Here is a 25,344-nt window from a genome sequence, read left to right as displayed (position 1 = left end):
TTAAACTTTTTTAAAGTATTTAATTGAACTCTAGAAAACAGCATTTCGTCAGATATGTAGTGTATAAGTTTTAAAATGAATCAGTTTTGTTTGAAATCAATCATTGATAAATGATGAACTAAGCAACTTACATGAAAAATCTGATTCTGATTTTGTCTGTTAAACTTCATTCCATTAAGGGATATTATTTTGATGCTCATGATGATGAATGATCTAAAAAAGTTAAACTTCAATTTTTTACCGATTTTCCTGTCATTACTAAAAAAAGCAAAGAAAATAGATTTATTTTATTTAACAATTTTTTTCAAACCCTGAAAAACGATTTAATTTCAAATTCAAAATATTAGAAATTAATTTTGGTTTAAAATTTCTTTCAAAATTTGTCAAACTCCTGTTGTTTACAGAGTTGAGAAAAATGTCAAAAAAAACTTCCATATTTAAAACTTCTTGCAATTTTCAAGAAAGTTGATATTTGAATTAAATCCGTTGCTTTAAAACTTTTAAACTTTTAAAATGTTGGCCTATTTCCAAAAAATATTTTAAAATAAAAATGTTGAAATAAAATACATTTTATTGCATATTTGGATTCAGGGCTCCTAAATTAATCTAAATCAGCTCTTCAAATCTTTAGAATCCACAGGAAACCCAAAATAAAATAGGGGATAAGTATTTATTTCTAATGAGCATTTGTAATCACATACCTAAACGATTTTTTAATAATCAAAGTGGTTAGTAATAATTGCTAGCAACTTGTTGATGTGTAAAATCGGTATTCGATGAATGAAGTTTGTAGTTAATATTGTTGGTTTCATTTTCTAAACTTGTTTAGATAGTTCAGTAGTATGCTTCTTAATAAAAACCCATATTTGAGACGTGGTATGGGTTTTTGTGTGTCAAGATTTGAGTTTCAATACAAAGAGTTTATTGCAATTTAATAATCGCAATAATAAATCGGAATTGACAATTGAAAACTAGTTCCAATAAGTGAACGTCAAATAGTGTCGTAAAATGAATTTTTTTAGCCCTAGAGCGATTTAGAAGTGAATTCCGCCGGAGGCGAGCCAATTTTCCTCATTCTCCCCTATTTAAAGGTGAATCTTTGATTTGGTCACTGAATTTTAGGAATATTTCTTTTAGGAATTTTAGGAATATTTATTTTCAAAAATTTGTTGATTGCCCGAAAAATATTTTTACAACAACAGTGTGGCCTGCCTGTCTCCACGTTACGAAGGACTGAATAACCTTAACTTCTCAAACCCCTGTTGTGTACAACTTCTATCTTTACCAGCAAACACAGACCCCCATAACAACAGTTTTGTTATAGGATAATGAAAGCAATCTGGAGTTTGTAGATGATATCATAAAGTCAATCCGTCATACTGCGTCTAGTTTTTTTAAAGCATCAAAAAATGTTAAAATTTGTACATCTATTGTTTGATTTTTTAAATAATCTATGGGAATCAAAAACTTCAAAAAACCATCTCACAATGTGAGAAACTTTATAATCATGCTTTTCTTATCATAAAGTGATAGCTTATTATCTATCTATTATATAAAATTCTCTTGTAACGGTGTTTGTAGTACTACTCCTCCGAAATTACTGAATTAATTCTAATGAAATTATTTTTAGAATATTCTGTGGGCATGCGAATCGGTTTATATCGAATAAAAACAACACAAAGTCCCATCAATTGTTCGTAATTATTAAATTTGTAATTTTTTGAATCAAATAAAAGTCATGGCTTCCATTTTCCGAGATTTTCTTTCGCTTGGGCGCCGGGCGGTTTGTTTTTCGTCTCCATGGTCGAGGCGTCGCGAGCAAACGTCGAAAAAGGATAGTAACCATTGCATAGCATACTGATTAGTTGGAATATTTGGGCGCGAGTTAAGAATTCTGCCAGTGGGATTTCTTTTAAAAAAAGGTCTACACCTGACTACTGTTCAACTAAAACTGATTTTATTCAACCTGCTTCAGAAAGAACACACCTTTTACATTCATACATGTTACCGACTCGTGGAATGCCTACTCAGCGCTTCCATTGTGGGAATCGGTCGTCCTCGTTGCCGGTTGATGATACTCGATGCCGCTACTGATTCAGGTGACACCCAAAAAGCTGACTACGACGTCTGGCAAGAGACGGCGTTAACTTGCCCTTCCTTAAAGATGAACCTCCTGGTTCATGATATCCGTTATGGAAAGTGGTTTAAAATTTTCAATGCCTTTTCCTGATTCTAGATTTTCAACCTTTTCCTTGACATTTGGTGTGGTCTGTAGTTTAATATGTGCTGTTCTGTGAAAGAAAATACTGAAGACAATAACGATACCAATTATAAGAGGAAGAAGAGTTATTCCTCCAAATATTGTCCAATGTGGGAAATGCAAGCTGTTGTTGTTTAGACGCAGGTAATCCAGATCTTTTCGAGCTTCTATGTGAAGCTTGTGGAGGTGTTCCATGCTCAGGTTTAGTACATCACCATTTTTGGTAATGGAGATTCCGTCCAGTGGCAGGTGAAGGGGTATACCAGTGACATTCCGGATTTTACTGGTGTATGAATTATTGTTGATTATCAATGTACAATTTTCGTATTGTAGTAAATAAGATCCGTACAGGATCCTCTCAGCAGTGATACAATCGGATGATAGGGTAAAGTTATTAGCGGCGTTGATAAGTATATGGTGCATATCAATCTGTACAACTTCGTGTTGTATCGGGTTTAATGTGTAGTTACAGATGGCTGCTTTTCCATCTAAGAGATTTGGTATGCATGTAGAATCAGCCACTTCAGTATCTTCAATATTATAGATTGTCGGTTCTAACGTCTTGACGGTTAATTTTGCAGTTGGATGAATCAGGAGAAATTTCTTGGTTGTATGGATTTGTTGATGGTTGTGAAGTATTGGGTAAACTCGGACTTTGCGGAAGGTTCGGGAATCCAGCTTTGGTATCTTTATGAAGAGTACGATTTCTTGATGGTTGGTAGCTATCGACGTCTTGGCGTAGTTGACTGCTTCTGACGAGGAGTGAATTGTAACGTTCTGATCTTCTAAATCCTTCCTTAACATTTCTAATTCGTTCTTAGTCAAAACTTTTTCATTTAAAATCCCTAGCTTAGCTAACATTATAGTATCGATTATATTATTTATCATTTCATTAAGATTTTTGAGATTGAATAAAATATTGATAGAATACAATTCTGACGATTTTGATTTAAACAGTCGGATAGCGTCTTTAGTTTTGTATACTGATTCTTTTAATTGCAAAGACATTTCTTTATTAACTTTTACTTGTTCATTATTGTTGTAAATGAGATTATTGATGCTAGAGTTTATCATCCTTAAATCGTTTGCATCGGGAGTTCCCTCTATAAATTTCCAAACAGTTCCTACAGCATCCCATATTTTCTGTCTCTTAGTAGGGATTATGTTTTTAAGTGAAGTATCAATTTCATCAAATTTCTCAAGTATATTTTTTGAAAACTGGTTTGCTTCAATTTCGTTAAGTTTGATCTTCAAATCCATTACATGGGTACGTATTGCTTCTATGTTAAAATGGTGTATGTAATATATGGATTGATGTTGTATCCTTGCTGTTCCTATCTTGTACACGAAAATTGGTTGGTCCAGTCTTTTTATGTCGAATGTCCATGTCTGCACCGTAAGTGTCAGGAATCTGAAAGAGTAAAATAAGGTTTTTATAAGTCTCGTCTAAAATTTCCTTATTTTTATGTCGTTTTTGTGAATACGTCTGCCGTCAGTTGTTTTAACAGTACTCTTATTAACTTTGTCTATCTTAATTTTCTTGTACCTAGGTACCGTTTTAACTCTACGTCTAGTCTTTTCGAAAGCATTTGTCCCTTCTATGATGTGTTTATGTTTTGTCTTACGATTATGGTATTTTAAGTCTTTCGTTTGTTTCGTCAATAAATTTTTATAAACAGTCTCGATTATGTGTGAACTCTGTGAGCTTGGTATAACGATTTCGTATGGGGTATATTTAGTGGAAGAGTGGATAGTGTGGTTATACTTGACTATTGAAATTTCCATTAATTGTTCAGGTGGTTTTGTCGGATTTTCTCTCTTCGTGATTCGATAAATTTCCAAAATCGTGGAATGGAACCGTTCTACAACGCCATTCATTTCGCTTCGCCCAGTTGCCACAATATAAGGCGTTATTTGATTGGTGTTATAGAAGTGTACTAGATCCCCTGTCATAAACGATTTTTCTTGATCCATGACCAAAGTTTCGGGAAATTTGAATTTGGATAACACCTCTTTTACAGCAGGCACGAGGTCTACTGCAGCTCGAGACTGAATTAAATAAGCTTGAGCATATTTTGAAAATTTATCGACATACGTTAAATACTGGAGATTGTCTATGAAAAGAATGTCTATATGAGCTATTTGAAATGGTTGATTTGGTATGGGAGTTTTTTGTAAAGGAAAGTGGATAGGGTTTCGATCATATTTGTTTTCGTGGCATAATTGACAATTTGTTACGAATTCATGCAATTTTTGAGAAAGCTTTGGGAAATAAAACCTCCTCAAAATTTGCCACTTATTTTCTTCTGCACCCCGGTGTGCACGACAATGTTCCTTTTTTATAACGTTCCATTGTTTGTCCTCCTCCTGGATGTCGTGAAGTTGTTTTTGCGAAAAACGGATTTTTAACATATTTTGGTTTCCGAAATGCTTTCTATATACTTCTTGTAATTTACCCATGATTTCTTCCGTTGTTAAAAGTCCGTTTAACTTACTGGTGTCAAAATGATTTTTCAGAACCTGCAAAAGTGAATTTTCATTAATATCTTTGATAAATACATTGATTCTAGTAAAATTTTCAAATGGTTTTTCTATTGTCACTTGATCCGGTCCTTGGTTTAAAATTACTTGATGTCTAAATACATTGATTGGCACATCAACAGATTTTATATAAAAATGTTGGCTGTTATCCGCTGAATGCTGCGTACCAGTCATTGAACAAACTATCCGGCTCAGGGCATCCGCGACTACGTTACTCTTACCTGGTTTATATTGGATGGAATAGTCATGCTCTTCTAGATATGCCTTCCAACGCTTTAGCTTTGCGTTGGTGTTTTTCGGAGAAAGTGAGAAAGTTAATGGTTGGTGATCTGTGAGGATAGTGAATTTTGAACCATATAAATAGTTTCGAAAAGTTTGTAGGGCCCAATAGATGGCTAACATTTCTTTTTCCGGAACGGAGGACCCTTCTTCTGTTTTGGAAAGAGTTCTTGAGGCGAAGTGAATCGGCTTATCTTTACCTATATCACCTTGTGATAAGACAGCTCCGATAGCATAGTCGGAGGCATCTGTCGTGAGTAAAAACGGTTTATTGAAGTCAGGGTAAATTAAAACGTCAGATGATGTGATAATTTTTCTCATCTTCCTAAAACAAAACTTCTCTGCCTCGTTTAGTTTAATTTTTTTATTTGATGTACATCCTTCCCCTCTCAGAAGGTTTGTAAGGGGTTTTGCTATCTTTGCAAAGTCCTTCACAAACCGTCTGTAATACCCCATCATTCCTAAGAATGATCTCAGCTCCTTGATTGATGACGGTTCTGGGTAGTTTTCGATAGTCTCAATTTTCTTAATGTTCGGCTTAATTCCATCGGACGTTATCACGTATCCGAGAAATTCAATTTCATTGCGTAGGAACTCAGACTTATCCAATTGAATTTTTAAATTGGCATCGTTCAGAGCTTTCAAAATTATTTCCAAGTTATTAAGTGCTTCTTCGAGTGTTCTGCCAAAAATGATAACGTCATCAATGTAGACGTAACATATTTTACCAATATGCTTCCTCAAAACGTCATCGATTGCTCGTTGAAATATTGCAGGAGCATTTTTGAGGCCAAATGGCATACGAGTGAACTCGTATTTGCCATTATTTATCGAGAATGCTGTTTTCTCGACGTCACTCTTCTTCATTTTTATCTGGTGAAAACCAGACGCTAAGTCGAGAGTTATAAAGTACTTTTGGCCTTTCAACTGATCAATAACATAATTTATTTCAGGCATAGGATACCTGTCCGAAATTGTTTTTTCATTTAACTTTCGGTAATCTACTACCATCCGAAATTTCCTTTCGCCTGAGGCGTCAGATTTTTTTGGAACAATCCAAACAGGCGATGTCCATGCTGATCTCGAAGGCCGTATGATTCCATCCTGCAAAAGCTTTTCGATTTGCTTGTTCACCTCTTCCGTGTAGGCAGCAGGGTATGGATAAACCTTTTGATGAATTGGAATATCATCAACAGTGTTAATTGCACATTCCACTATCGTGCTGCAAGTTAATTTTTGATCCGGTTTATGGAATGCTTCTCTATGTCGCTGTAGCACTTCTAAAAGTTTATTTTTTTCGTTGGGTGAAAGATGAGACGTGCGAAACGTTTGCTCGGTGTTATTTTGCCGAGGTACTATGTTTGTTTTATGAGGTACCGTCGGTTGAGATATACTGTTTGTTGTTTTTGTAGGGGCGCTTTGTTCGGGATAGTATTGCTGGAGCGGGATATTTATTGTTTGGTTTCCTTTACTCAGCTGCAACATGTTCTTATAAAAATCTATTTGTGCATTTAAGGAGCATAGAATTCCAGTTCCAATTATCCCATGAAAAAATGGGTGAAAGTCGTGTAGTAGAAACTGAGCAATGTAATTTATCCTGGGCTGGAAAAAATTAATATCAATCGCTGTGTCCGCATTGAATTTGCCATTAGCACTTCCTATGTTATTTGCTTTAAAGCAGTACGGTTTAGAAAGTGAATAATTATATGCTAACATTGGATGAATAAGGTTTATGTTGGCACCGGTATCAATAAGGAAGGGGAAATCTCCTATATTTGTTTTAAGATTAATATATGGCATAGTTGGAATTACCAACTCGGGAGCCATTCTAAAAAATTTGCCTCCTGTGGCTCAGGATTGGCAACCTCAGATTGATTATTCTGTTTTCCTGTTTCAGGTGCTAGTTGATCAAATTCTTGGTATGAGTCATCGTAGTAACTGTTCTCCCAGTACTGACTATCATATCCATAATTGTAATCTTCATCATAATATTCGGGATAGGGGCTAACGGCTGCAAGCGGGTGCGCTTGTCTTTTAAAATTGTTCTGTTGTGTTGAAGGAGGGTGCGGGCGTTTCATATTCATCATCGGTCGATTACCGTAATTGAGGGCTCGCGTTTGTTGACTGGGGTCAACTTCCATGGGCTCTGGTCTAAAAGATGCGTTGTTTTGAAATGGATTTTGCCCAAAAGGATTATTTTGGCGATTGTTTTGGAATGGATTCTGTCTGAATGGATTATTTTGCGGGTGTGAGCGAAATGGGTTATTTTGCAATTGATTTTGGAATGGGAAACCTCGAGTATGCTGCAAATTATTTTGAAATGGATTCATAGATTGTCTCCTTGGTGGAATAGGAGGTGGAAAAAATAACTTTGGTTGGATCTGTACTTTTGGTGGAATTTCTGGAAGAGCACGGGGTTTTGGAACTGGTTGCCCACCTAATTCATTCCTGAATGGTGCGGATCTCATATCCAAATTATGATATTCTATACAAAAGTTGTACGCTTGACTAAGTGTTGCTGGGTTTGAACTTTTGAGCAATATGTTGAGAGGTTTTTCCAGTCCCCTGATAAAAGCATCAAGAGCTTTTTCCCGAAAATAGCTTATGTGTGCGTTGGCATTGAGTCTCATTGTATCGTCTGTTTTAATTTGCGCTATGGATAATGAAAGGAGTTCATTGACCCGGCTATAATAACTATTCAAATCTTCATTTGCTGACTTCTTAATTGACGTCAGCTGATAATCGAGAGTTTTAATATCTCTCTGATCTTTGTAATATAAAATCAGAGAATTTTTAATATCGGGCCAATTCGCAGTAATATTATTCGAATTTAAAATATCTGCAGCCTCACCTTCGACTTTCCTACGAATCGTTCTTTCTAAAATATTCATTTGTGCGGCAGTCGCACCATTTTCCCGATAAGTCCTATAGATTGATTCGACATCGGTGATCCAATCGATAAGTTTAGTCGGATTGCCGGTGAATGGTTTTACGTCCCGAACAAAATCGGGAACTTTACCCAGATCAATAAACTGTTGGGTGGTCAGAGCGGCTGGTGGGTTTGCCATGATTAGTTTTCACACACTTCACTTTCTTTAAACTAATTAGTTAATATTGATTTTGAAGATGTCGACTGTATGTTTTAGTGTTTTATTTACGGCAAATCACTCCAATTAATTTTTATAAACGACGTTTATTTATTCCGACGTTTCGGTGTCTATTAATTAGTTAATTTTTTTACACGGGGGGGAATGAGTTTAGTTTACTTACAAGTAGGTGCTAAGCATTCCTGCTGGACTTTGTGGGTAAGCTTCGGGGTGACCTTCGCTCGTGGGGGGAAACCAGGCAGCTATGTTGGGATTCTCCTTTTTGCCCGTCGTTTGCGTCGCTGCTACTAAGGTCCCTAGTAGCGATTGAGCCGGTTGGCTTCGGTGTCCTAATCTCCGCTTTCGTCTTCGTGATGATGGCTCGTTGAACCAGGTTGTGATATTGCTTGGCTCCTTGGACCAACACTTGGAATATTGTGATATTCCACTTTGAGGATTTTTGCACTTTGCACTGTTTACGATTTTTCACCACAGACTTATACTTTTCCCACTTTCACGAGGTCCCTATTCTCGGGCGCCAGTTAAGAATTCTGCCAGTGGGATTTCTTTTAAAAAAAGGTCTACACCTGACTACTGTTCAACTAAAACTGATTTTATTCAACCTGCTTCAGAAAGAACACACCTTTTACATTCATACATGTTACCGACTCGTGGAATGCCTACTCAGCGCTTCCATTGTGGGAATCGGTCGTCCTCGTTGCCGGTTGATGATACTCGATGCCGCTACTGATTCAGGTGACACCCAAAAAGCTGACTACGACGTCTGGCAAGAGACGGCGTTAACTCGCGCATTTCTCAACCAAGCATAATTCAATACATGTGGTGGCGCTATGAAGCCTAGATGTGATTTTTTTTATTACCAGCTCATTTGTACAGCACATATTTATGAATGAGGTCTACCTGTGACCCAGTTTGAAATTTTGCCGATCGAATCAGAACCATATAAACGATTTTAAAAATTCAAACTATTTTGATTTCGTGTTAATTAAAGCAGCAATTTTTATCTCAAAAATATGAATTTCGTACTAATGCATATGACATAATGATTCTTCGTGGACGTAGAAAAAAAAGAAAGTTTTTCGAACATGTATAAATGTACTTGATTGAAGATGTATCAAGCGCTTTTAAATTTTTAGAACAACAACAAAATCCGATGAAAATGAACAGACACATGAACTGAACAAGAGCCTGTCCTTCAAAGTGGATTATATAAGATTGATGTTTATTTAAAGGCCGAATGCAAAGAACTTTTCGATTTTTTGCAAGCATAAGAGAAACTTATCAATAAAATAAACCACATTTTCATAACAAAAAGTGAGTGAGGATATGCATATTTCGGAAGAATTTTCAATTAGAAATGTACACCAGACCAAATGCAAACGTTCAACATTTACAAAAAATGTATAAACTATTTCTTCACTAATAAATGGAAATTTTTTTAAGAATCATTCACTGAAAAACTGTATACAGGTTCACTGTCGGTTTACACACAATTCAAGTGCGTACTTAACATGAAAGTGTGTTTTTGTTTTGCATATTTTGGCTACATAGAAAAGACTTTAGATCCGCTTTTTTGTTGAAAAGTTTTTTTGTGATTGATATTCCAGAAGCAGAGTGTTTTTTATAAGATTTTATTATTACTTGAAAGAGAATGTTGTAGATAATATCAACTTCTGTCATTTCATACGGTGAATCAAGTGCATCGCGCCTTTTAGCCATAAAACATCTACCTTTTGAAAAATTTTATCTCCGAAATGGTCAAGAAGAGTATTCCGAGTGATGAATATGAATCAAATATTCAAAACTATTAAACGTTTTTGTTAATGAAGGTCTTCTGGTTAAACAGTATTCAGTGAAATTCAATCATAAAGTATAATTTTATTCTGGAGAAAAACTGCAGATATATCAATGAAAGTTGATAAAAAAGGCAAACAGGAACAAGAAATAAATTCAATTGAAAGTTTTTATACTGACGCATCTGAAAAAGACCTATGTGTTTTCACATGCACCAATGAATGGGACAAATGTATACTAAGACATTTCTTTTTGAAATAATATGAAAGTTGAACTGTGATGATATCCATTTGCACTTGACCCGTCGTTTTTTTAAATAGCAATTCACAATAAAAAATTTTTATATAGTTTCGAATTATGTTTATATGAAAATTTCTAGAAAAAAGAATGAACTCATGAAATCATCGTAGCCTTAACAGATTAATTCTTCTCAATATATTTATTTTTTTTTTAAATCTGCTTTTCACTTAAATGTTATTGAATTTTTAAAAAATCGCATAATCTTAAATGGAATCGCAGATCATCTCCAACACTGTTCAGGGAATTTTGAAATCATAACACCCCAGTGCTTCAGTTAGAATTTTCAAAAACAATGGGCTGAATTGGGCATATATGTCCTATAGGATCAAAAAGAAAATGAATGCTGTGATTCAGTTGAATAACAAAAAATCTAAACATATTTTCTACCTCCTTTCAAAATATTATGGAGCACGGCACCCTTCCAAATAAACGAATTTCAAATCAAATCAAAACCAATCGATTGCTTGATTAATTGGATTAAAATTCAAAGGAATTTAATTAGCATTTTTTGCTTGAAAAATAAAAAAACGGCGTTTTTTGGACATGATTTTGGTGAAAATATGTAGCTCAAACTGCTTCTATAGGTGAGCATGGTGAACAAAAGGCTGCTTGAAAATGGTTAGTAAAAATCTTCTCTTATGTTTTTTATTTCTTCAGATCTAGAAAATATACCATCCAAAGCTAATCGGGAGGTGAAAGTGCTGCGTTAGGCAGAATATTAGGCAAATACTCCAAAAATTGTCCCGATATTCAAAATTCTTAATAAAATCTAAATTCCAAATAATGAGAAACTGTTGAATTCGATTTAAACCTTAACCATTTAATGCATAGTGTTGTTTTAAAACAACATTAATCAAAATCCAAACATCTCTAAAACGCGTGGATATTTTTGAGTGATGTATTCACAAAAAATATTCTATATATTTAATGAAAATAGCCATGGTATTTTTATCACGATATTTTAATGTATGTGTGAAATATCGAACAATGCTTGCGGAAAAATTGCAAAAATCAAATTTTTTATTTTTTTTTAAGTTGTTTTTGGAAAACTGCTGTTATTTCTTAAAATTTGCAAATTCTAACAATTTTTTTTATTCTCAACCAACCACAATCACCTTCCTGCATGCAATTAACAAAGTTTTTAAGAAATTAGCAAAATCGTATTGAAATGAACTAAGAATTTCAAAAATAATTTTTCATCTTTGATGGGCCATAACTTTTATAATACTCAAAATAACGACTTCAAACCTGTTGAGTTTTGTTTTTCGAATTAAAATATTATTATTTCACTGAATCAATAACTGAAATTAAAAAAAAAATTAAAAAAAGTCATGCATTAAAGTGTTAAAGTGAACTCGAGCAAGGCGGAGTAAATCAATTAAATGGTATTCAATAAATGAAACAAAGATATTATCAACATATCGTTATACATGGAACAAGTTACAAAAACGTGGATTTAGCTGTAAGCTTTTTAAGTTTGATGGTTACGTTTAGTGCTGAAAAAAGCTATTTTGCAACGGGAAGCTGAGAGCTGATACCATTAAGCAGAACATCCAAATTAAAGAAAAGTAAAAAAAGTTTTATTGTAAGATGCATGTGAGATTTATTTGAGGTAATTTTATGATGATTTAAGACCCGTAGAATTTGAGTAAACGAAAAGGAGGGAAATGTAAAAAAAAACTAGGACATGTCCACGAAAGTGAAACGATTAAAAACTCAACATTTGATGCTTTTTTGTTTATTTGTTTATTTGTTTATTTGTTTATTATAATTAAGTTCATCGAACATAAATGTTTAAATGAATATGTTTAGTTACAATCTAATTAGTAAAACAATTTGGACTGACGAATTCGACGAATAAATCGGCTGGATGATTCTTCAAACTGATGCAGGTGTTCAGCATCCTGAAACATACGCATCATTGCACTGAGTGGTTCATTGTAGCCATAAGATGTTCGGTGGATTTGATGTGACAGCAACGAATTAGATCGCAGAGTTCGCGACGGGGCACTGAGGTTTATCATCCTTAGAAGATTTGGCGATTGAACTTCTCCATTCATAATCTTAACAATGAAAGAAGCCTGTTGAGTCTTTCGGCGACATGCGAGGGTTTCGAGACCCAAAAGCTGACACCGATCCGAATATGCTGGAAGATCTTCGGGATGACGCCAAGGCAGATGTCGCAAGGCGAATCTGACAAACCGCTTCTATACACGTTCAATCCTCAAAATCCAACTTAGTTGATACGGAGCCCAGACCACAGCAGCATGCTCAGTTATAGATCTGACGAGGGCGCAGTACAGTGATTTCAAGCACAAAGGATCTTTGAATTCACGTGACACTTTGGTGATAAAGCCGAGCTGACGATTCGCTTTGTTGATAACTGAAGAGCGTTGGCTGTTGAAAGTGAGCTGCGCATCGAGGATCACGCCAAGATCATCCACTTCAAAGACCCTCTTCAAAAACTGGCTGCCGATACTATAGTCATAAGCGATCGGTGTTTTATTCCGATGAAAAGTTATCACAGAGCATTTTGAGACACTGACTGTTAGTTTGTTCAGTCTACACCATTCATCAAACTGGTTCAGCAGAGATTGGAGGCGAATGCAATCAGCAGCACATTCCACTGGTAGAAATATTTTAAGGTCATCAGCGTAACCAATTTTCGTTCCGACTTCTAGGCTAGTAATCAGATCGTTAAAAAATAGCGCAAATAATAATGGCCCCAAATTGCTCCCTTGGGGGACGCCAGATCGATTGGTAAAAGGATATGAAATGCTTGTGCCGTACTTGATCCTTATGCAGCGCTCGGTGAGAAAGGATTTTAGCCAAGCAATCATGTTGTCATGAATGCCAAGCTTGGCAAGCTTAGCGAGCAAAATCTTATGTTCAATCGCGTCAAAAGCAGCTTTGATATCTGTATACACCGCATCGACTTGTTTTTTGTTCTCTAACTGATTGAGGCAAAACGACGTGTATTCTATGAGGTTAGTACTCACCGATCTACCAGGCATAAAACCATGCTGTTCAGGGGCGATGTACTGCGATGAAGCGCGTAAAAGGACTTGGCCAACAATTATTTCAAAGAGCTTAGACCCTGCAGACAAACTGGTAATACCACGATATTGCTTAACATCTCGACGATCGCCATTTTTGAACACCGGAAACATGAACGAATTTTTCCATTTGTCTGGAAATTTTCGTTGCTGGAATGATCTGTTGTAGATCCTAGCCAGAGGCAAAGAAAGAGCTTCGATGCAGCGACGATAGATAACAGCTGGAATCCCATCAGGTCCAGGAGCAAATGAGCTTTTTAGCTTTTTCGCAGCGCGCTCAATAAGATCTTGATTAATTTCAAAAGTGTTCAATTCAAAAGCATCGACAGGTACATGATTGATGGCTTCACTGCACTCTCTTTCGGATGAAACGGTGTTCAGAAAAACGGACTTGAAATGCTCTGCAAACAAGTTACAATATGCACCTGGAGAGTTAGCAACAGCGTCATTGTAAACTACAGAGGTTTGTAGGGAGCTCGATTTCCGTTTTAAGTTCACAAATGTCCAAAAACTTCGGGGGTTGGTGCGTAAACTAGATTGTAAACGCAAGACGTGGCGCGTAAAGTAGGCGTGCTCCAAGCAGGTGACACCGGTGGTTTATACAAAGGAACGTGAGAATTCAACCAGGTGCAGATCAAATCACAGAACAATTCTGTCATGGCATCAACCGATGAGGTGCCGAAGAGATCGTCCCAGTCAATGCTACTCAAATATTGTGCGAGTTGTGAAAAGTCCATTTTCCTGAAGTTCAGAGCTCTACTCCTACGCTCCATAGAGTGTGATGTGGCTTCGTTCGTAAACACATCAGTGGGTAAGTCGAAGACAATTGGAGGGTGGTGCGAATCTATCGGTACCAAAAAAGGGGGATCAATTGTACCCAACTCTAGGGGATCAATTGTACCCATAATCAACATTTTAGAAAACTTTTTCTGAAAAAAGTTGAGAGTTTTCCATTGCTTTGAAAATATGGCATTATGACGCTCGAACGATTGATACATTGGAACAAATATTTTTTTCATAATTTTCCCATGTAAGGAACATTTTAAAGTGATGAAAAAAGATCTTCAAGTTACATTTTGTGAAATTTTTCAAACAAAGTCTAATTACTCAAACAATTATTTTGTTAACATTTTTTAAACTACAAGCATTGTTATTTTGCTCATTTTGGCACATTTTTCTAGAAGAACATTTAATCTTTGTAAGACATTCCAATTTCGAGATATAGCTAAGGAATCAAGTATCCCCAGGGATCAAGTATCCTCATTCTCCCCTATTTATTAAATCTGTTGAACAATATGTTCAAATTAAAGATTTAGGAGGAAGGGGTTTTAAAAATTCACATCAACGTTTATCCGAGCACTGGATTTCCGCGTTATCCGAGCCACCATTTTTATAAAAAAAATCCATTTAAAGTTGTGTTTTGTCACCACAATACAATTTTATGCTAATTAATCGACGATTTCCTGCAAATTAAAGCCTATTCCTATCGAAAAACGTGAAAAACAAAATCAGTGTTTGACGGCACTATGCGCCGGATGATATGCAAATCCAAAGCAAGTGGATCGGGGTTTGTTATGTGTTTCGTGTTGTCCAAGGTATCACTCATTCGAGGTGGTTCTTTCCAAACTTATTATATAAATTTAAAAAAAAATCACTAACATTTTCCATTGGATTGGAACTTTTTCACCACACTAATTTCTACAATTCGATTAACAACTAACTGAGTGGAAAATTTATCAAATATCACGTATAGTGAGGTATCTTTGGGTATTTTAGCTCGACATTCCTGTGCAAAAAAATATAGAAAAGGTACCAGTACTCATTATATTAAAATTAGTTCCAGACACTTGAACTTTGAAGCCCTGAATTTATGTTGAATATTATCCCCGACTCTATCCTTAAACCCGACTCGTATGCGGCAAAACATCCAACTTCCTCCAAAGAGGAAAAACCACTTGACTCCAATCTGCGCTACATATGCATAATGTGGAAAAGTAAATTCTTACGCTTCAGCATGTCCTCCTTATACACTTTACTATGTAGGATAGGTAGTCGTCGTGAGTAGCAAAAGAATGCATTCATATAAGTACCAGCATATACAGCACCACTGAGTGCAGCAAATCTTCTCACATAGTATGAAGGTGTACAGGAGAAGATTGCTAATATTTGCACTTGGTCCCTTTTGTTTGCGCATATGTTGCTGCTACCGCTCTTATTTTTCAGCAATTTTCGCCGTATTTTTGGGGCCAAACTTCGAGCCACAATTCACGGTGGTCTGTTTCTTTCATCTCGTGGAATGGAATGGATATGTGTCTTCCAGTGAGCACAGCGCTTTAATCCGAAAATATTGTCTAGAGGAAGTGCAGTGAAACCAATCTGTTTTTGTTCAACAGAGATGTAAAAATAAAGTGTTATCTCTTGGTTTGGATTGGTTATATCTTAAATCATATAAACTTATATGAATGTCTGCCTGTATGTCTGAATGTAAACAGGATAGGTTTATTCAAAATGTTTAAATGTTGCTCAAATAATAAGCCAGTGTCCCTGTTCAACTTGATGAACTTACGCTTCTGTTATTATTTTATACCTTAAATTTGTTAATTTTAAAATTATCTTTTGAAACCTATTTGCAAGAATTAGCATTAGACCGGTTAACTTTCACTAATTTTCCATTTCCAAGTAGGGGAAAACTGTACAAGACGCACCTGCGGGGTAAGATGGAACATGTCATTCTTTCTCAAAAATACACTCTCCTATGGCTTCGAATGATGTTTTTCTTCATTTATATTGTAGCAAACAAGCTTTTGTATCATTTATGAGATGAAACGTTCACAAAAACGACTTTAGTTCTTAGAAATAGAAGGATTAATGGAATCGGCGTGAATCCTGTTATTTTTCATGGTTAACATTTAAGGTTTTATGATAAACTGGCCTGGGCAATCTTATGAAACTACCGCTTATCGTTTTTCCTCTCGCATGCACTTTCGGAAGACTATAAATATTTTGTTGTGTTTTACTAATTCATACAAATTTTATCAAAAATCAATCATATCAAAATTGGGGCGGAATGCCCACAAGACCACGTGTTTTAGGCTCAAATTTTGAATGCTGTTAACTTTTCAGAAAACCCAAATATCAAAACAAAATGCCATTCTTTTTTTTATTTGCTGACTCCAAAATTGCGATATCAATGCATAAATATAACAAATGTCGTCCTTTTTTTCGTTTTTCTTTTTTTTGTAATTCTTAAATTTCGTCCTCGTTCGAGTTAAAAAGGTGCACCAATATTCGACATTGCCACGATAGCAGTCAAAAAATTGAATTTCGTTGCCTACTTGAAGGCGTTTAACCTATAAACCTATAAAAAATGTATTTTGAAAAGCGAAATTTTCGATAAGTTTAGCATAAGAAAATGATTTTTTGCCAGAGTATGGTTAGTTTACAAAAATACGATGAACTTGTAATTAAATATATTATGTTCCAATCATTACATTCCTTATAATCATTGTTTCATTCGAATAATGTGATCGAGAGCGGCTCGGCCAGCTCAATGGCATAAGATGCCTGCACCAAACAGCGGCGACAGGAACCGACCTTAATCAACGACTTGGCCACCCAACGAGACGCGTATGCAGCTTACCGGTCTACCTTGATTCCATCGGCACTCGACCGATTACAGGAGTGCCAGATTGTTTTGTCAACAATCAGGACAACGCGAATAAAAAAATCAGGATTTTTCAGGACACCTCTTAAGACACGGAAAAAACAAGCAGCTCTGCGGAGATTGCATAAATAAAGGCGAATTACAGATACTGTTTTGATTTATGCAACAGCAGTAAGCAGTCACTTGGTTGGCCTGCAGTTCATATCGAAAACACCATTTAAATATCATCTAAACCGAAGATAACCATCCGTTAAATGTGTTTAACTATTTTATTACAGATTTATTCGATTTTCTCAAAGTTTAACTTTAAATTCTATTATATTTGAGATGTTTTTAAAAAAATCAGGACATTTCAGGACATTTTAGAGACTAATTTTCAAAAATCAGAACTCGAGAGTTTTTGAAAAACCAGAATAAATCCTGATAAATCAGGACACCTGGCACCTCTGACCAGTGGTGCAATTTGTCTGACTATTTATTTGACAATGACTGTGATTTTTTTTCGGTGTTCTATATCTGAAATGAAATGATGCAAGTGAAAGGTCAACAAAGTCCAAACCTTTAGGACTACCCAGGATAGCTAGATTCTTTAGGTATGCTACTCCGTTGCTTGCATATGTATTAGTAGGCCAACCAAAAAATTGTCATAGAAATTCCACAAAAATGTATGGATTTTTTTTAAACTATTGGTTTTCTAGAAAAACTACTAATTTTAAAATTCTGCAAAAAATATAAAAATGTTAACCAATGTATTTACAATTAATTAGGCGCTTATGCGGTTGAAAAACATAATTTTTACGTGGATTTTTTATTGAGTTAAAAAATTGCTTTTTGCTAAATTCCTAATAACTGATTGTTTTTAAATTTTGTTGGACCTAAAATTAAGTAGCATTCATTACAAGTTGCAACAAGTCATTTTTTAGCATATCTGTACAACTATATTTGCAAAAATGCTTTCCGAAATTCGAATGTTTTGCAGAAATACTGCTAAATTTCCAAAAAAAAAAACTGTCTCGTAGTCAGAATATTGAAAGCATTAGAACATAAATTTTACTAATTTCAACACATGTTATTTCAAAGAATGCGACTGTATACTTATTGGAACAATAACCCCTTGCAATTTTCCATAAACTGTAATTTTGTTTCGAATCCCATATATATCGTTCGAAATTCCATAACTATTTTTGACCCTGCGTTTACACGGCTCTGTCGATTGAGGTTAAGCGCATTGTTTTACCTTCTTCTCTACCTATCTTGAGGACTACCTGATCCTTTTCATGCTGGCGTCGAGCTTTATCAATGTATTTTTCAGTTAGTTTGCTGTTCACTCGTGAACCTGAATAAGTTTCATTCACTTGAGTGCTGCGAAAGCTTTAATTTTTTTGACACTTCTATCACACGCGTCGACCAGTCAGTGAATAAAGCTTTTTGTGAAATTCAGATTCAATAAAAGTGACTGAAAATTTCAGTGATCCCGGCTAGTGAAATTCAACAATCGAAATGGAGCAACCAGGACCATCAAGAAGCTCAAGAAAACGTCTCGCGGAAATAGCAGCAGAATTTATAAACCGAGATGGACCAAAGGCCGGGTGTGCAATAGAGCCGGACTCAAGAACCAAATGTAAATATGAGCTATTGGTGTACGATGTAGGCAACATGATCCAACATTTTCGATCAAAACACTTTGCAAGAGCTGTAGAAGTTGGTTTGTTAAACGAAAATGTGCTTGCAAAAAAACCTCGCATCGTTAAGAAAATTAGTATTGATATGGATAAGCAAATATTCATAGATTCATTAATCAAGGATATTGCGATGCACAATGTGTTCTTGGCCAGCTTGGAATGGGACGGACGCAAGCAAATAAACGACCCGATTGCGTCAGCGCTATTTGCCAAAAAGTATAGAAATATTAGGTACAAAACGCGTTTCACGCATCATGGTGCTTCGCTGCCTCCTATCTACGGACAAACAAGGTGGAGCGGCCTGTATAAAACTATGAAGTCCTTTGTTAACCAACAGACGTTCTTTGACAATCTGGAATTTTTTGAGCTTGGTAAGCCATTGTTTAAGCTTTTGTACTAACCGAAGCTTATTTCTTTTTATGTAAAAATAAAGTCGAATGATATTTTTTGCACATTTTTTTATAGCTCTTTCGAATCTTTGGGTGTTCATTAAAAATTTTGAACAAGCCTCCAAGCCCTTCTACCTAACTAAAAAAAATGCAGGCCGAACACCTTTCACTGGGTGATTTTTATTTACAATAGCTAATGGCATCCAGTGAAATACGTAAGATAACCAAGAACCCATTTTCTCCTCTATTGATACAATGGCCTGTGTCGGCAAGCGCCCGCACATAACGACCGCTTGGAGCCGCCACTAGTTCTCTCTCAGTGGAGAGAGGGAATCAGTTGAAAGAGAGAAAATTTTATCCGTTTTGTTATGATCTTGATTTTCCAATTTGATTTTACACACTAAACTTGGAACACTTTATAAATTGATTTTTTTTTTGTTGCAAGGTCAAGAAATGAAACTCAAAATTCAGTTTGAGGAAGATAAAACATTAAAATCTTAAAACGAAATATAAATTTTCACGCATTTTCTTATCTGTATTAAAAAGAAAGTTTAATTTTTTTAGGGAATTCAAAAAAAGAACTTTTCAACATTCGTTTTTGCAAATGTGGTAAAATTCGAATAAATTCTGTCGCTGTTAATACAATTTACATCGTGTATGGCTCTGTTTGAATGATCGCGCAAACGGTTTGAGTACATAAAAAAATCTGAATCCTTAAAAGCACTGGAAATGAAAACCCCTAATATTACATGACACAGAACACGATTTTCTTATGTAAAATTCCGTCATTTCTGATGCTTCTTGTCATTTTCATTTTTACAGGCTGCTTTCAAATCAATTGTTAAGATTCAAAACAAAAATTGAGACCTATCCGTAATTATTATTGATATTTTTTTTTTAAATTTCAGATAAAAAAAATTTAGCCAGTATTCGACATGCATTTATTTAAACGAATGTAATATTAAAATAAAGTGTTTACTGTTATTCAAGTTCTATATCGAACGCGAAGCACAATGAATTAATCTGTAACCAGAGCGTGATTAGAATCGGAAACTAGATTCAGAATGAGAACGCTGGTTTCCACTTTGGAAAAGTGCATTTCCAAGCTCCAAGACTTCTTCCTTTTCCCGAACATGCCTCAATTATATCATTTTTTTTTTCTTTTCCAGTTCATGTTTAACTAACCCTTATGGCTCGCTTATTAGACTCGGCTTGTTATTATTATTGATCAATCTTCAGGGTGAATTCCTGCAAAAGAAAATTAAGAAAAAAGATATATTTTCTAACCCTGATTGATTAGTAAAGGACCTGGTTATTTTACCTAGCGTTATCATTTACAACCAGATCGTATGAGTTCCGTTAAATTTTTTCCGTGTGATTCTGAAATGAACAAGATGAGTTATGATAAGAACAAGATAATGAAAGTTGATGACTATTTAAGTGAGGTTAATAAAGCATTCATTTAAAAGTTCTCGTTTATAATAGTTATTACAACCTTCTTTGATTGGGTTCATTTTGCACTTGGTATGTATTAAATTGTATTAATTTTATTATTCTATTATCAATTATTATAACATTCACATGTCTTATTTCATGAACAAAATCCTGCCTTTTTTAAATAAAACTATAACACTTATTTAATTAAAGCTTTCGTTATTCGAATTCTAAATAATCGATCTAAAATTTGCTAAATGTTTTGATTTTGAATGTTTATTCTGAGCTGTAAACGTAATTCTGATACAAAATTGTGATTTTTATTTAAATGCAATGAAATAAGTTTTACTAATAAGCAATTACAATCATTTATATTATTATGGCAAAATATGAGAAATTTTTATAGAAATCATATCAGTTTCATCACTATGTTCAAGTAAACTTACCTTGAATTTGCCAGAAACGGGATACTTCGGCTTCCCTTTTATACAGTGACTGGAGCCACTCAGGGATTCGCTGGGTTTTTTTTTAAATTAATTAGACCGATTGTTTTTTTACGACCCTTAGCGTCCATCTCGTAGTACTAGCATATAACTCAAACTCCTGCGAAAATCAAAGGTACAATGGAGAGAAACATACAAAGCCACTGAAAAGGCATAGATATTACACTTACGTTTGGAACTTTTCCTTTGGACAATAATTTCCACAGGCATTCGCCCAGCCCTCCGAGGCTGCCGTGAGGATCGTGTTTGATGAAAAGCCAGTAGGTTCGTAAACAAGGGTGAAGTTTTTTTTCTCATCCAGCACGGGTCTAATATGCATCGTCCCGGGCGACGATTTTGTTTGTTTATGAAGTTTGCCCCAATCTTTTCGATACAATTCGCAATTTTGGATTGCTTTGATAAATCGAAGATGAACAATTAAAACAAAATCTTAAAAACCGACTATTACACGAAACCAAATTTAACTCAACAAGTTAAGTTATATTTAGGCAGCTATATAAATAGCGATAACGATGGAAAATAATTGCATAATTTTGTTTTGTTTGTTTAAGGAAATATCAGTTGTTTGGTTTGAAATCGATTCTTATAACCTAATATTTACATGGCAATTTTATTTGGATTCCATTTCATATTTTTATCACTCAAAAGGAATCCGTGTCATGTAATATTAATAAAATTTCAATTTCAGTAATGTTTAGAGTTTTTATTCCTGTAAATGTGTAAATTTACATAAAAAACGCATTCTGTTTCGGGTAATATTGTTGTCTTCTATTTTAAGTGCTGTTGAGGATTCTGCAGTTATTTTGCTGTGTTGAATATACTGTCTGAAGCACTTCGAATGTCTAGCAGCTTCTCGTGTATGTTGGACTGGAAGCTACAAACTTATGCACTAACACGTCTACGATACTATTCACGGACAGCAGTATCCAATTCAAGGAGACTCTTTCTTACTGAAAAAGGACTGAACAATTCTCCATTTTCACGATATAATATTTTTGTGATGATAAAATCACGTCGAATAGTTTAATAATTTTATTTATGCAGCATTGTGCCTCCGATTCTGACATAATTAAACCATTGATATTATTGTTAGCCGATTTGCCAAACAAAATAATATGATTAATAATTACTACAAGTCGCGAATGCCATAAAGATGGTAAAACGACTATAATCGAAACAAAAAAAAATAATTACTGGACACCAAAGTCAGGATCGGGAGCGTGTATAGTGAAATATTTGTGTGGGGGGGGGGGTTATAATGTTTATTTATAATGCAAAAATTTCAAAGCGTGAATAAAATTAGGAATAAAGCAAAACGAAAAACATGTTGGAAGCATGGATGCCAAAGCAAACTTTTTAAAATTCTTTTGTAATTTTTAAAATATTATTTTACAAATTTATTATTTTGCAATTTATTAAGTTTAAAGTAGCCTGTCAGTTACAATGAACTATTTAGGTTAAGAATTAATTATGTAAACCTGCCAGTTGACCAATATTGGTTGCTCTAATTCCAACTCTCTCATTTTGTTCGTGGGCCATTGAGACATGTCTTCAGTATATCCAAACAAAATGGTACCTGCAACTAGTTTCTGTGACCCATATAGAACGCCGTTTCCTAGTGTAAAGCTCTATACAAAAAACATTATCACGCCAGCACACAATTTTACTCCGGAAGTCAGACTTCCGAACTTTCTTCCGACAAATAAAAGTGCATGGATTATCGGAATTTCCGTTTTCCTGCCAGTTACTAAGCGACGGTTCTAAACATTTGATTCAATAAGAAAAAGATAGTACGTATGTTTTGATTTCCAAAATTATTGTCCAGAAAACTAAGTTTTTTCGAATATACACATATATAACAATTACAAAATTTATTTGAATTTTTTGTCTGTTTTTTAATTGAATTCTTAGCTAGCCTGAAGAGAAAATATTTTTTATGCATCGTAAACGTCAAACTGTTAGTCAAAGGGTTCTCTTTTAAATATTTTGTGTACAAAACTGAAGTAAATAAAACTGTTTATAACTGACTCAAGCTTAATCACCATCAAATTCCTTCAATAGAGAATTCTCTATTTACAAACGCCATGACGATTTGCTGAAAACAGTAGGAATTCACCAAAAAAGGCAAATCCTACATTTGCATGTAAATGTGTCAAATTGAGAAAATTTTACAAAAACGAAACATATATTCCAACTTCATCCCCTCATATTTACCCAAAGTTAGGAAAAATACCACCGGTACATAAAACTTTATAAATGAAATGCCTTAAAAACAATTTGTAAAAAATCATATTCCAATTGGCAGCCCTGCTGGCCCTAGAATAGAAAACCAAAACAAAAAAAAATACTCTCTCACCGACAGTTTTTCGCGATTTTAACAACTTTCACCACCTCGTTCGATACCAGCACCGGGTGCAAACGATCCGGAAAATGTGTGGGAACCTTTGGAAGTCTCAAAAAAGTGTGCCAGTTACGCCAACAAATTTTAAAAAAGGTAACTCTCAATTTTTTCATACAAATTTTTGTCCAAAGGAACCATTTTGATAAGTGCCATCTCTTGATAGGAAATCTAACTAGTGATCAAAAAAACTCACCCCATTCCTGAACAACCGCTTGAAAATCTGCGTACGCCGATGGCTTTCAAGGCTTAACTTTACATTGACCCAAGACTCAATTATCTCGACTCCAAGCTCTTTTCTCCTAAGGAAAAGTTAGAAATCCAGGTAATGTAAAAGTTTTAAGTGCTCTCTGAGATTAAATTTACCATTCACTTTATAATTATTTAATTGATCAATTACAGGATTTCATAGTGAGTGTACATGGAATCGCATCAATGCTCTCAACCCGTCCATTTCAGCTCTACCGATGAGTTTTTAACCTTTAGCGACGAATTTGAAGAATACCTAACAGAGCTGTTTGGAGGAACTCTTGAAGCTCAAACATCCGTTAGAACGTCAAGCTTCCTCCAGCAGGTAAGAACGGTTGATATTGAACCACGGCGGAACCATCATTTTGACGTCTGGCAATATTGGTTGCAGCGAAAGACGACGCACCCTGAACTGCATGCCGTGGCCATGGTGCTTCTGGCCGTACCTGCGTCGCAGGTAAATATCGTTTGAGAGGGCGTTCAGTGCGCTTTCACCTGGTTCTTGCTGACCATAGAGCCACACTTGGCGAGGACACATTATCGGATATTTTGAGCATTCAATTGAATCGAGAAAATTATTAATCCATTTTATCTAGTTTGATGCAAGACGATGATTCCGATTTCAACTAAACCTCTTATGTTTTTATATCTTTAATTTCGTTGTATTTCATCCTACTTCAAAATAAACTTTTAACGTTTCATATCACAAAATAAGTAAAAGATTTTAAATTTCCTAATGGGGATATCATCACCGAGTAAATAGACAGTTTAAGCATTAAAAGCAACAATTAGATCCTTAACGATGACTTAAGCCTAGCTAACCAAATATCATGAGTGGTAATACTTTTCGGCAGGGGAGCTATGCCATTAGTGCGAAGCATTTTTAGTCCACTGATATTGGCGCTTTATAAGACCATGGTTAGATCTATCGTACCAAAACACTCATAACCAGCTAATATTCTCAGTATCCCCATTGTAGGAAATAAGATGAGGGTGAATAAACATCTGAGTAAAACAGACAAAAGAATAATATTCATAGGCACCCCTATTTCATAATGAATAAGCAATTGACAGGACCCGTCGTTAAAAAGCGTTAAACGGAGAGAAATTATGAGGAAGCGGTGAAGTTGAGAAAGAGATGACGAACGCGTGTGGGAGAAAAAAAAACGGATCAGTTTTAAGACGAATTTCATGAAGTGAGGTTCGGTTTGTGGTTGTCAGCGTGTGCAACAAAGGAAAAATATTCGGTCGGTTTCGACACACATGTTTGAAACTTGATAATTTTTAAGCAACTGCTCCTTAAACACCAACTCTGTACAGGTGTTAGTGGCAATAACTTTGTGCATATGTTTTATAATATATTATATCCAAAACCCCTAACATTTTAATTCTATTTTAATAGGATTTTTAAACGCAGTCCCCAATAACTTTTCCGCTAGGCTTTAATATATTGAACTCGACATCAATATCTGTTGACTACAATTCGTGATACTCATTCGCTTTTGGCTCATCCTATCCGGTCTAGTTGATTTCGTAGCACACATTAACATTCTAATAGGGCGTCCAGTTTAAATTGGGAAAATTAAGTTGTGATCTTTGGAACTATTCAGTATCTCGACTGATGAGGTTTATTATCCCCATCCTCAATTCAACCCAAAACGTTATACGGTTAACGGGGACAAACCGGC

At 35.1% G+C, this 25,344-nt stretch overlaps 1 protein-coding gene across 1 annotated transcript; it reads right to left on the bottom strand.

Annotated features, from left to right (window-relative positions):
- Window positions 1–5,045: 5,045 nt before the first annotated feature.
- Window positions 5,046–8,148, bottom strand: LOC129742543 (uncharacterized). The gene is made up of 3 exons (XM_055734451.1): window positions 7,932–8,148; window positions 5,202–5,328; window positions 5,046–5,130 (listed from the first exon to the last, which is right to left on the bottom strand). The coding sequence occupies exons 1-3, from the start codon at window positions 8,146–8,148 to the stop codon at window positions 5,046–5,048; spliced, it is 429 nt and encodes a 142-aa protein (XP_055590426.1).
- Between the last annotated feature and the right edge of the window lie 17,196 nt (window positions 8,149–25,344).

Source organism: Uranotaenia lowii, chromosome 2, assembly GCF_029784155.1.
Source record: "Uranotaenia lowii strain MFRU-FL chromosome 2, ASM2978415v1, whole genome shotgun sequence".
In the NCBI taxonomy this organism is placed as follows: Eukaryota; Metazoa; Arthropoda; class Insecta; order Diptera; family Culicidae; genus Uranotaenia; species Uranotaenia lowii.
The sequence above is the reverse complement of the archived record's forward strand: the minus strand, read 5'-3'. Positions and strand labels throughout refer to the sequence as shown.